Source organism: Somniosus microcephalus, chromosome 13 (genome assembly GCF_052327205.1).
Source record: "Somniosus microcephalus isolate GS21.2 chromosome 13, FLI_Smic_1.0, whole genome shotgun sequence".
Lineage (NCBI taxonomy): Eukaryota > Metazoa > Chordata > Chondrichthyes > Squaliformes > Somniosidae > Somniosus > Somniosus microcephalus.
Genome location: NC_140999.1, coordinates 124,847,142 through 124,861,073, shown reverse-complemented (window position 1 = coordinate 124,861,073; position 13,932 = coordinate 124,847,142). Strand labels below are relative to the sequence as shown.

Sequence of the window (13,932 nt, the reverse complement as noted above, 5' to 3'; positions counted from 1 at the left end):
TCATGCCTGCATGTAGGGTTTCCTTTCTTTTTATTTTTGCCTACCTAATCTCCTGCACCTTCAGCCTTGTCAAAGGCACCTGATGGGTTGAGATGCTCTCCAAAAGCTTGCTGAATTTTGTTGCACCCCCCCCTCCGCCCCCACCTTTAATTGTCCCTATCTTTTCAACTTTCACTTACACATGATTTTCATATCCTTCGGCCTGTGTGACTTTGCACCTGAAATTCTATATAATTATTCATATTAGCTTACATCGAGAATTGCGTGCTGTTTGTGCTCGACCATTTAGTTGGGATTGGCATCAGTTTTTAATCTTTTAGCACTTACTTAGACCTGTAGATGAATAGCAGCCTCATAACTCCCTAAACAGGTCAACCCTCTTTAATTATGTATGTTGCTTAGACTTCAATATGACTACTTGAAAGTTTTTCTTCATGTGCCAATCAGTCCTGTTAAGGAAAAATGTGGAATGGCGATTGGAGATTTTATTACATTTCATTTAGCTCATACATTTGGTGACATCATGGGAAATAGTCCAGTAAACATACCATTAATTTTACAGTCCTTCGAGTTATGATTCTCTTGATACAAACCTTATCACAGTAGGTGTACAAGTTAACTAGGGCCTCCAATTCCGCCTGACGTCTCTTAGCTCTAATGTGAAAATTGTTCAGTCGCAGTTTGAAAGCTTCCACTATATCTTTGAACACTGCAAACTCAGGATATGAAAAACCGTCCAGTTGGCTTGCTTCTTGCAACAGCTCCAAGCCCTTTTTGTATTCCTGCTGTAAGGTGTGATTGTGAGAAAATTGAGGAGTGAAACAACACTAAATGCTGGACTCAATAACAACAACTATATAGCGCCTTTAATGTAGTAAAATGTCCTAAGGCACTTCATAGGGGCGTCTTAAAAGGAAAATTTGACACCAAGCCACATAAAGATAGGTCATAGAGCTAGGTTTTCAGGAGCATCTTAAAAGAGGAGAGAGAGGCGGAGAGGTTTAGGGAGGGAATTCCAGAGCTCAGAGCAAAATATTAGTTTCTTTAAATATCATTTTGTCCTATTCCCTCCATTCATTTTGTGCCATCATTAAATTTTCATCCATATTCTCAACACCGTTCACATAGCTGTTATTAATCCACTCACTGACCTTTGGCAACTTGTACATCAGGGTCTGAGTGGTAATATTCCTGAAATAAAAGCCTAACATTGGAAACCTACTGAATACAGCATGCACCGAACTGACAGACGAGCCCTTTGAGCCTGCTCCACCATTCAATAAGATCATGGCTGATCTTCGACCTCAACTCCACCTTCCTGCACTATTCCCATATCACTTAGTTCCCTTAATATTCAAAAATCTATTGATTTCTGTCTTGAATATACTTAACAATTGAGCCTCCACAGCTTTTATGCCATGGCCATGATTGCAGAAACCATTTAATTGGTTATTTCAGATCTCCTGTCCTGATTGCATTAGTTTCTGACGGCGTGCTTGCTAGGGGAATATTTGTTGTTTAGTATGTGATTTATTTTTTGTGTAGTGTGCACATAAACTGACAGCAGCTGCTTCCATTTTAAACAATCAATGGAATCAAGTTTGTCCACATCTGGAGTGAAATTAGCTCAGTGAAAATCATTTGTAATGGGGATTATCTCCTAGGATTAACAATTTAAAAATGTAAGATTACAAGAAGCAATGCAATGAACACATATAGGGGTATATTTTCTGATTGGCACTACTCCTGTTCAAACACGTAACATAGTTGTTCTAAACCCTTCACATTCATCTTTAATGCAGGTATTAACCCATTTCAAGTAAATCGCGGCCAGCCTTGACTACCTTCTGATTGGTGAATAAGCACTCAAGCTATGGGAACACTCAATATATAAGAGTGTTATCATTGGGAAAATGCCTACTGTAAAACATATAGGTACAGTCAACTCAAGCAGAGCTAAACATGACTTACTGTGGCCAACATAAAGAATCCACAGAACGCATGCTGTGTTTGTTGTATGGCATTGAGTGAATCTCCATTTGTAACTGAATCCTGCAAATATGATTCACCTTCACAATGAAGCCAGTTGTTTTGCTGTAGAAGGAACAAAGAGATAATGAGGAAACAATTCTCCAATGATCAACTTCACTGTCTTAAGTCAAGATTGGATTAAGTATTTTTAAAATCAAAATCCAGCGACTCTTGCTGGAGTTATAAATGGAAAATGCTGGAAATCCACAATAGGTCCATCAGCATCTCAATGGACCTGCTGAGTGACATGTATCTTGTCATTCATGTGGAAATGACTTATGAAGTAATACTGGGCGGCCTGCTGGTGGCACTGTCCAGGGAGAGTATAAATACTCGGGCATGGGCCCAGCTTGCTCAGGACATTCTTTAACAGGAACTAGTGAAGGACACAACTCGATCTCCATGTTGAAAAACAGTTGATTAAAGCCTTGTTTAATACTCAGACCAAGTGCCGAGTAGTTTTCTTATGACACTGAGTATTTCTACCATTCCCTGTTTTTATGTCAGATCTCCAGCATTTGCATCTTCGTTCTTTTGATTCTTACAACAACAACTTGTATTTACTGGAAATTAATTCTGAACTTTAATAGCTCATAAAATAACACAGCTGGCAGATAGAGCCTTGGGTTGAGATGCATGTGCAGTGGGGCAAAAAAATTAGATGTTTCTTGGGCCGTTTAGTGACCGCTGGTTAGGCCACTCATCCCCTGGTCCAAATAGACAGTGCGTGCGTGGTGTACACTCCCCCCATTTGTAGCTTGAAGTTACAATCGGGGACCGATATAGGTTATAGGACTCCATTTTTCATCATACAAGGAGGCTCACACCTGAATCAGCTGGGCGCCTGGATCATCCCTGAAAAACTCTGGGCAAAATGGCAGTGGGTAGGATCAGAACAGTAACAGGGCAGTACTAGATTTTTGGGCCACTGTTGCCCTGTTTCCCGCATGGCAGATACTGTTAAAATCAGCCCTAGCATCTGAAGTCTCTCCTTTCCCATAGGCTTTCCTATCCCTAATGAATCGATGCTGTATGCCCTCCAAGGCATTAATGTCATTTCTATAATTGGGTATCCAAAAGCATACAGTACGCATAACTGTGGGCTAACCTTTGCCTTGTATAAATTGATCATTGCATCTTTTCACTTGAACTCTACGCACCTATTTATAAAACCTAAATCATTTCTGGCCTTTTCATGACTTTATCTACCCTGTACTCACACTTTCATGGAATTGTGTAATTTAATCCTTAGGTCGCTCTGTTCATCCATACTCCTTCAGCATCATTTCATTGTATATTCTCATTTCTTGTTGTTCCTCCCAAGTTGCATTACCTTATATCTCTCCACATTAAATAGCATTAAAGTCCTCTTTGCTGCTGGCCAAACCCCTTACAAGCCTCCTATGAGACACTTTATCAAATATCTTCTGAAAATCCATATACACCACATCTATTGTATTCCCTTCATCTATCCAATCAGTCACCTCTTCAAAAGGCTCTATGAAATTTGACAAATCCCATTTATAGCAATGCAGGAAAATATACCCCTTTCTGTGGTACTGATGAATTGCTAATCTCAAACCTGTTTGAATTTGTCCTCCAGTGTCCTCAGATGCTGCAAGAACTCGAGGTGCTTCAGACATTGATTGGACCTCATCACCAGAGTATGGACGCTCTCCTCCACCATATTGTAGAGAGACGTTACTGAATCAATGGCGTCCCTGCAAATAAACATAAGGAAAGGTTACACATTATGCAAGTGAGAAGTTTTAAATCATACACATTTACAGTACTATTATAACAATAGAGCTTACAATTTTAACATTTAGACCCGTCGGGAGCGGGGTTGGTGGTGGGAGGGCGGTAGAGTGCGGAGGGAAGTCCAGGTTAATTCCACAGCCTGCATGTGATGTCATGGGCAGGTTCCCTGCCCTTATTGACAGGCTACCAGCCGGGGGAGGAACACTGGGCAAGAGGCCGCCACCCCAGATAGGTGCGAGCCCCAACCCGGGGGGAGGGTTTCCAATCCCGAGGTGGGGGGGGACAGATCCCGGGGGGCTGATGGTGGGGAATCTTGCGGGCTTCCTCCCGGCCCACAAGGATTGTTCCCCGAAGCTGTCCCCACCTCGCTGCAGCTGCCGGGAATCCCGAGGCCCGGAACCCCATCTGGCCACAGATAAACCTGCCGAGCAGGTTAAAGCAGAGGTTTCCAGCCTCATTATAATATTTAAAGCGCCAACCCACCTCCTGGGAGCGGGTTGGCTGCCCATTCCGACCCCCCCCACCCATCCCACCTCCGTTAAACCCGGAAGTGGGCGAGTTGGGGTCAGGATTCACATTTTTAACACTTTAACCTCCCACCCACCCCAACTCACCCATTTTTTGGGGTTAACATTCCCGCCATTGTTTCAGTTTTCACTCTGCTTATTTGAGCTCAGAGTTCCATTCAACTGTATAGCCCTTGTTGTGGAGCGGAAATGAAGAACATAGATGGGAGACAACTTTCCCGGCCCCCCTCTGCCCTGGCACTGGGCAGGAGCACCACACCCAAAATGTGCTCCACTTGTTTTGACCCAAGTTCAGCTTGCTGTCCAAAGCCATTACTTGGCCCAAAAACACCCGTGACACAGACCCGCCCCGCCGTTCTGCCTTGTTCACGAGCCTCCCTCAGACCATCCAAACTGAGGAGGGCCCCAGAACAGCCCCTGCTATATGCATACACTGTGTGTTATTCATTGTTTGTAAATAGTTCCAAAACAATCGTTTTGCAGTTGATAATTATATTGATGTAGATACAAAAAAGACTCATTAAAAATTAACAATCAGAAAACGCCCTTAAAATATGTTAGAATCAAACACGTTAGGGTTCCCACCTGTAGTCCTCAGAGAAGCTGAATCGAGTTTCCTCTTTCTTGAGTCTGGCAAGGATTGCTCCACCTTCCAACTGTAAACTAACTAATCGGGTATCTTGCAGAACATGCTTCATCATCAACTTGTGGTTACTGATGCAATGATTAACTTCCTTGAAGCAAAAACAAAAGATAAAATTGCAGCTGCAGAAAGGAAGCTGTCACAAACTAATTAACGCTATTGACACCTGCATTTTACATTTAGAATAGCAAATCTACGGTAATGTTGCAGCCTGGTAACATGGCGATTGAAATGCTTGATTAACGCAGTTGTCCCTACACAGCATCACAATTCAATTTGAAGTCACAAAATGTGATCTGTGATCGATTAGTGTCCAAACTCAGGATAAGATGTTATTTTCTCTCTGGTACTGGTACTTCATCTTTCTCTTCTCCCCTCCCCCTTGTCAGCTGCGGAGAGAACTGTCTAAAATCATAACATAATGCAAATACATATAGGAAAGGATCAGTGTATAAAAAGATTAAAAAATCTAAACATGTGGGCATAAAAGCTAGAGAAGATATAGATTTAATATTTCAATGTTAAGATCCTCTTGGATTATCTCAAATATTCACAAAATGAACATAAGCATATAAACATAGAAATGTATTTGTGTAACTTTTTTTGTCTGCTATTTTAGCACAGGTGTGAAATTGTGTATTGAGTTAATAAGGCTGGTTGGTGGTATGAATCCCTCAATTTGAGAAACTGAGTTCAACAAATTAACATTGGAAACAATTTTCTACCAAGCAAACATTGAGGTACAGTTTCAACTTGAAACCAACGGAAATCAAAATCGGGCAGTTTCTATAATGGGCGACTGATCCACAAAACCAGTTTCTTGCCCGGGCACTAAGTTGAAAATTGTCATGTAATCAACTGATCATCAAACTTTTCTCTCGAAAAGAAAATAGATGTTTGGCCATCATTACACTGCCTGATTTGCAGTCACCTGACTCCGTCATCCTTTGCTTATGGCTGGGTGGTCAAAGACTACATAATGTATAAATGGAATAGTGTTGTGAATTTTTGAGCCAATTCCATTAATTGCCAGTGTCCCCATGATAGATGCAAATGGCATGCACTAGTACCAGACCCAGTCATATATATCTAAGCATGTCTGGCTCTTCAAAAATATCTGACAACCTGTTTTAGAATTTTGCAATCATGTTATCTCTTCTTCCCTGTTCTCTTTTCTGATGCATTCCTGGTCTGTTTTATGTTTTGTTTGATATTTACCTGTGCACTGATGCCAGGTTTGGTAGATTCAAATGTTCTAATGGTGCCCAGCAACAAACTGGAAGCCTCTCTGCAGTTTGTGACAAACAACTCAAGTTTCTGTAACAATAAAAAAATTACAATTTATGTTCAACAAATATCCTTCGTAAATGTTACTCACTGGAGCCAAAATGTAAAATTCAATCAGCATCTATCACTCCATATATAAAAATCCTTTAAATACAGCACTGAAAAACTTACAGATAACTGAAATTTTTTTGCCTGTTTGCAGCCTGGTGAATTTGTGTGCTGATACACTTTATTCTCCTAGAACATGCTAATTCCCCTGCTGTACTGGAATGGTTTGAGTGGATTTTATTTTTAAGCTTGTAGGTTACAAGTTTGGGAAGGAGTGGCTGGATTCTCCCTTTGAAGTGAGCCCGCAGTTTTCTCCTGAAATGTTGATTGCAGCAGGAAATAATCAGGAGCAGCAGAGTGTTTCTGAGAGAGTCTGAAGTGCTAATGTGCTGGTGGGAGAAATCCTCTATCGGGGTCATCCTTTGTCCAATGGTAGTAGCACTCTTTCCTAAATCAGATGGTCATGGACTAAGGGCCGCTTCAGAGACTTAAACATAAGGTAGGACGGCACATCAGTGCAGTACTGAGGGAGTGCTGCACTGTCAGAGGTGCTGTCTTTCAGATGAGATGTTAAACCAGGTGCCTCTCAGGCGGATGGGAAAGATTCCATCGCATTCCAAGAGCAGCGGAGTTCTCCCTGGTGTCCTGGCCAATGTTTATCCCTCAACCAGCATTAGTAAAGCAGTTTCATTTATCTCATTGCTGTTTGTGGGGCCTTGTTGTGCGCAAATTTGCTGCCACGTTTCCTACATGACAGCAGTGTCATTGGCTGCGAAGGTGCTATATAAATGCAAGTTCTTTCTTCTTATTTTAAGTATTATTTGCTACAACATACCTCTAATATGTCAACTGCTAGTCACAGTTTTACAAAGCATAAGAGTTGTGGTGTATGTAACCTGTTCCACCTTAAGAGAACTTAAGCCTGTTCCACCTTAAGAGATGTACTACTTTCTCTGGCTGCTGTATACGTAATACCGGTGGTGACCACACCGGTATATAAGCACTGTGTAGTAATATTGTATTCAGTATAGTCCCTACCTCCAACCAGTAAAGACCTGTTGAATTTACTCTTATAGTCTGTGTAGTAATTATCACTATAACACACAGACTTAACAGTGGCGACGAGTCCGATTCTTACCCTGCAGCAGTTATTTCCACGGCGGCTTCGTCCACAGACAGGACGTCGAAGAGAGGTTTCCACCCTCATCACCCTACTGGAAGACACGTCGAGCGGCAGGCATCGAGAAACCAGAGTGCAGAAGACATCCTGACCGCAAAGCCTCCATCAGCGACTGTCAGCTTCTTCTTTCTACCTCGGTGGTGGGTAAGCCGGGCAGCGACGCGACAGAAAGTCAGCCGCGTTGGCTGTACAGACGGGGCTGGGAAGACGGAGGAATAAGGGCGGTGAGATCGATCGCGACCGGAGATAAGGGCCGGGCCGCTTTCGAGCGAGAGGCGCAGCGCGGGGACATCGATCGCGACCGGAGATAAGGGCCGCATTCGGGCTAAAAGGCGCAGCGTCTGGGGAAACTGAAGGCGCGAGAGCCGCGGTGAAGCGGAGACAGCGTCGGGGGACGGTTGAAGACCGCCAAGCGCGGGAAAACCGCCATTTTGTGGGCGGAGGACGACAACAAGAGCGGGAAGCCGCCATCTTGGATAACATAAAAATACAATAAATTGCAACGATGTCTAAACATGGGAACATTAATACCTTTGATAGTGACATCGAAGATTGGGTCATGTATGTAGAACGCATACAAAATTATTGTAAGGCAAATAAAATTCCTGATGCAGATAAAGCACTAACATTATTAAATTTAATGGGTGCGAAGACATACGGGCAATTGAAACACCTTGTATCACCAGATGAACCGGCGGATAAGACGTTCGAGGAGATTGTTACTGTCCTGAAAAATCATCCAAACCCCACGCCGCTGATGCTAGCGGAACGATTTAAATTTTACGACAGAAGGCAGCTGCAGAATGAAAGCAATGCTGAATATTTGATGGAATTACGTAAGCTAGCAAAATATTGTCAGTTTGGAACGGGACTGACAGAGGCACTACGAGATAAATTTGTGTGTGGTTTATTTAAACAGGATACACAAAAGCGACTGCTCGAGGAGAATGAGCTGACGCTTGAGAAGGCAGTCACTATGGCAGCAGCACACGAAGCCGCAGCGAGAGGCACGGCAGTAATGCAGCTACGGTCACCGGAACTCGGTACAAACAAATTGGGTTTGAGTTCTGTCAAATGTTATCGTTGTGGAAAGACAACGCATGATCAGAACCAGTGTTGGTTTAAAAACCAAGAATGCAGAACGTGTGGCAGGCTTGGCCACATAGCTAAAGTATGCCGGTCAGGAAAGAAGACCAGCAACAAAAAGTCACCGCAAGGAAAATACGCAAAGGTACACAAGGTGACAAAGAACAGTTTGACCGAACAGAAGTCAGATTCAGACGCTAGCAGTAATGAACTGGATAGCTTAAGAGTACACAACGTTGGTAAGGATGCAGATCTCCAGACAATTTGGGTCACTCTTCAGATAGCAGGAGTCCAAGTAAAAATGGAATTGGACACTGGATCGGCATTGACGGTCATGAATAAGAAAGATTACAGAAGGTTATTCCAACATATTCCCCTACAGGATACAGAGATTATATTGAAAACATACACGGGGCAAAGAGTGTACCCCATCGGAAAAATAGAGGTAGAAGTGGTCCACAAGGGCGAAGAAAGCCAAGTAATGGACTTATATGTGCTACCTGAAGGAGGTCCACCATTACTAGGACGGGAGTGGATTAGGAAAATGAATATGGACTGGCACTCCTTGAAGGCACTAACGGTAGATTCCGGGGAAACAGATGTCAAACCTAAACGATTGTCCAGAATATTGGATGAGGCTAAAGAGGTGTTCCAGCCGGGACTGGGAACACTGAGAGGAATTACGGCAAACATCAAGATTGATGAACATGCACAACCAAAATTTTTTAAAGCCAGACCGGTACCCTATGCAATACGACCTACTGTTGAAGCGGAACTGGAAGCACTAGAACGTTCAGGTGTACTGTCTAAGGTAGATTGGAGTGAGTGGGCTACGCCCATTGTTCCCGTTATGAAACGTCCTGCGAGCAACAAGCCAGGAGATCCAGGGAAGGTTCGCATCTGTGGAGATTTCAAGATCACCGTTAATCCGGTGCTTCACACGGTGCAGTATCCGCTTCCACGGATTGAGGATATTTTCGCTTCATTGTCTGGCGGGAAACACTTCACCAAGATAGACCTGGCGCAGGCGTACTTGCAGATGGAGGTTGATGAAGAGTCACGCCAATACCTCACGATCAACACGCATCGAGGGTTGTACCGGTACAATAGGCTGGTTTTTGGAGTGGCATCGGCTCCAGCAATTTGGCAGAGGGCCATGGAGCAGGTATTACAGGGAATTCCAGGCACACAATGTTACCTGGACGATATTCTGATCACAGGTGATGGTGATGAACAACATCTCGCAAACTTGGAACTGGTGCTCAACAGACTGAAAGAGTATGGACTTAGAGTAAATCGGCAGAAATGTGAGTTCTTCCAGAAGCGGATCTCGTACTGTGGCCATGTCATTGACCGGGAGGGGCTTCATAAGTCTCCTGACAAGATTGAGGCAGTTGTAAAGGCTCCCGCTCCGGAGAATGTCTCTCAGTTGAGGTCGTTTCTAGGATTAATTAACTATTACCATAAATTTCGGCCAAATCTATCCACGGTACTGCACCCGTTAAACGCTCTTTTATAGAAAGGGGTACCATGGGAATGGGGCGAAAACTGTAAGAAGGCATTTCGCAAAAGCAAAGAATTGATCACCTCAGAGGAAGTGTTGGCTCACTTCAACCCGACACTGCCTATTCGGTTGGCTTGTGATGCTTCTCCATATGGTATTGGGGCAGTACTCTCACACAAGTTGCCAAATGGCACGGAAAGGCCAGTCGCGTTTGCATCCAGATCATTGACCTCCGCTGAGCGCAACTATGCGCAGATCGATAGGGAGGCTCTTAGCCTTGTATGGGGAGTGAAGAAGTTTAATCATTACCTGCAGGGCCAAAAATTCACACTTCTGACAGACCATCAACCGTTGGTATCCATTTTTAACCCTAAGAAGGGTGTTTCGGTGATGACAGCGCAGAGTCTCCAGAGATGGTCTCTTTTCCTAGGGGCACATCAATATCAAATAGAATTCAAAGGTACGAAACAGCATGGCAATGCTGATGGGCTGTCGCGCCTGCCACTACCTGAAGAAGAAGACACGACGAAAGTTGACCCTGTTGAGTTATTTCATTCGACCATCATCGAGTGTTTACCCGTCACCAATGCAAGTATTGAAAGAGAAACCAGGAACGGCCCGACACTGTCCAGAGTCTACGAGGTGACAGTGAAAGGATGGCCAACACGGGGTGATCCTCTGTTACCGGCATTTTCGGCAAGGCGAGACCAGCTGTCCGTCTGACATGGTACCTTGATGTACGGGACAAGAGTGATTATTCCTCCCAAGTTAAGGGAAAGAGTTTTAATCGAACTGCATGAAGGTCATCTGGGGGGAGTTAAAATTAAAAGTCTTGCTAGGGCTTATGTATGGTGGCCGGGTATTGACCAACAGATTGAGGAGTTAACGAAAAGCTGCGCTGGGTGCCAAAAAGTGCAAAATGCACCTCCGATAGCACCGCTACACCCATGGGAATGGCCTTCAGCCCCATGGCAACGTGTACACATTGACTTTGCTGGTCCATTCATGGACTCCATGTTCCTAATCGCGGTGGACGCACATTCCAAATGGCCAGAAGTCATCAAGATGAATACCACTACTTCAGAAAAGACAATTGCGGTGTTAAGAACAATATTCGCAAGGAACGGATTGCCAGAACAGATCTGTTCGGACAACGGACCACAGTTTGTATCGGAAGAATTCCGACAATTCTTAAAGAAGAATGGAGTAAAACATTATACCTCTGCCCCGTATCATCCGGCGACAAACGGGTTGGCTGAAAGATTTGTCCAGACATTCAAAAAGGCAATTAAGGCCATGAACGATGATCAGGTTCCGCTGCAACACAAGGTCAACAAGTTCCTGATGTCATATCGAAACGCCGATCATGCAGTGACTAACCAAAGTCCTGCCATGATGTTTTATAACAGGAGGTTGTGGTCCAAGTTGGACTTGTTAAAACCAAATGTGCGGAGGGAAGTGGAAAACAAACAGTTTCGGCATATTAACAACAAGACCACTCGAACTTTCGACGTAGGACAACCAGTGTTGGCAAGGGGCTATGGAAACGAAAAATGGCAGTCCGGAACAATTCGGGCCAGACAAGGACCTCTGATGTACACAGTAGATATTGGTCATAATGTGATAAGGCGTCATGCGGATCAACTGGTAGAGTCGAGAGCAAGGGTCGAACCCATGGTTGTGACAGAGACAACTGTGGAAGATGTTAATGAACCTGAAGCATCTACCTCGGCAGGGAATGTACTTGATGATGATGACACCCAATACATTGGAAACCAAATAGAGGAGGCACCTCAACAACAAGAATCAGAGACTACTGAGAGGCGTTATCCAAGCCGCATCAGAAAGCCTCCTGAGAGACTGAACCTTTGAACTGTTATACCTGAAGTTATATATGTATATATGTTATTATGTTATGTTAAATGGGGATATGACTGTTAAGCTAAAAAGGGAGGATTGTGGTGTATGTAACCTGTTCCACCTTAAGAGAACTTAAGCCTGTTCCATCTTAAGAGATGTACTACTTTCTCTGGCTGCTGTATACGTAATACCGGTGGTGACCACACCGGTATATAAGCACTGTGTAGTAATATTGTATTCAGTATAGTCCCTACCTCCAACCAGTAAAGACCTGTTGAATTTACTCTTATAGTCTGTGTAGTAATTATCACTATAACACACAGACTTAACAAGAGTGACATCTGGTGGCAGAAACTCAGTACTTCCATTTTTTTTTAAATATTGAGAATTGATTCATTTGATCTTTCTGAACAACTGGAACATAGGTCAGGGTCCATGAAGTTTAAAATTGGGTTATCTCATTGGGGAGCAAAACCCCAAAGCATCACATGCAAATGACACAATGGCACAGAAAACCCTCTCGTGCATTAGTGAACTGGCAGGTTACCCCCAGAGTGCAGTAGAGGATACATTTCAAAAATTCATGGAGTTTTTCACACCAAGATGCATAGTGAGAATTCAGATCTGGATGATAGCAGGTCCTGCCAGATATTTCATCCATTCATAAAATCTACTTTTTAAAGCTCTACCCCTGCAGTGCAGTGATGCGCTAGAATGTTGCCCTTACAGTGCAGTGATGTGCTCGTGTATTAACTGCAGTATATTAATGTACCAGCATACTAGTGTATGACCTCTCCAGTAGCATCGCTGACAGAATTTGATTGGAACGGAGACTGTATTAGCATCACTTTTGAGGTCCTTACCCCTTTACCCCTCCAGTATATTAGTGTACGACTGTGCTGCACCCACAGCAACTGGATCAGAACTTGGTTAGTGAAAAGGAAGCAGGCAGACCCAGGACAGGAGTAACCTCAGACTGGGGGGTAGGTGTTGAGTGGGATTCCACAGCAATTAGTCTCGGAACTCTGTTGTTTCTAATATATGTTAAATATCAAAACTAAATGCAAGTTTGTCAAATTTGCTGGCAACATTAAAATGGGAAAATTGAACACTGATAAATGTAAAGTATTGCACATCATTCAAAACATATATATCTTAAGAATACAACAAATGGGAGTGAATTGGCAAAGAGACTTAGTAAGAAACCTGGGATTGATGGTTCCCTCACTTTCAACGTCCTGATAATGTGACCGCATTATATAACAGGACATTAAAGTTATACTGGGACACTTAAATGCACTGGTCAGACCACGCTGGGAATGCTGTGTTGAATTTTGGTCACATGTCAAAAAGAGCAAAGAAATTGTTTCTAAATAAAAGGGGATTGGAATATAAAGGAAGATTAGAGAAGCTTAAGTTTTACAGTTTAGAAAGAATGGTGATTAAGAATGATCACACTAATGTATTAAATATGTTATGGTGTAGATGGGACAAGCCCACAAGATTATTCAAGTTAAGTTGGGGAAGTAGGGCCAAGAGATATAAATTAAAATTAGACTGAAGTGGTTGGAAAACAGATGTTAGAAAAAAATGCTTTTACTCAGAGTGATGAATGTTTGGAACAATCTTTCAGCGTGGTAGTAAAGGCTCAGACATTGGGGATGATCAAAATCAGCCTGATTTGAGAAGAGGAGAGTTAGATGACCAGAGGGTTGAACTTCAACTGGTCAAATGGCCTTTTGTTATGTATATACGAACATACAAAAGTGACAGGCAGGAAAAGACCATCTGGGCCATCAATCCTGCCCCACACTCACGATGCTTGTAGCATTGTGGCCAAACCCTTCCTAACCACCCCCCCCACTCAGGTATGCAATCTCCTGCGAGAGGCACAAGCAGAAAAACACAGGGCCAATAAAGGGGAGGGGGGGGGAACCTGGAAAATTCCTCTCAGGTGATCGAAACCTGTCCAGGAGATCAAATTGACCATAACGAGAGGAGAGGA

At 43.4% G+C, this 13,932-nt stretch overlaps 1 protein-coding gene across 2 annotated transcripts in view; it reads right to left on the bottom strand.

Moving 5' to 3' along the window:
• Positions 1 to 13,932, bottom strand: part of LOC147108583 (pleckstrin homology domain-containing family G member 4B-like) — a 204,408-nt gene that overhangs the window by 71,021 nt on the left and 119,455 nt on the right. For both annotated transcript variants that reach the window (XM_086005270.1, XM_086005271.1), the window contains exons 9-13: positions 6,181 to 6,279; positions 4,905 to 5,053; positions 3,614 to 3,752; positions 1,972 to 2,094; positions 594 to 785 (exon numbers count right to left, since the gene is read on the bottom strand). In XM_086005270.1, the coding sequence (XP_085861396.1) occupies positions 594 to 785; positions 1,972 to 2,094; positions 3,614 to 3,752; positions 4,905 to 5,053; positions 6,181 to 6,279 (702 nt within the window). The remainder of the gene's footprint in view (positions 1 to 593; positions 786 to 1,971; positions 2,095 to 3,613; positions 3,753 to 4,904; positions 5,054 to 6,180; positions 6,280 to 13,932) is intronic.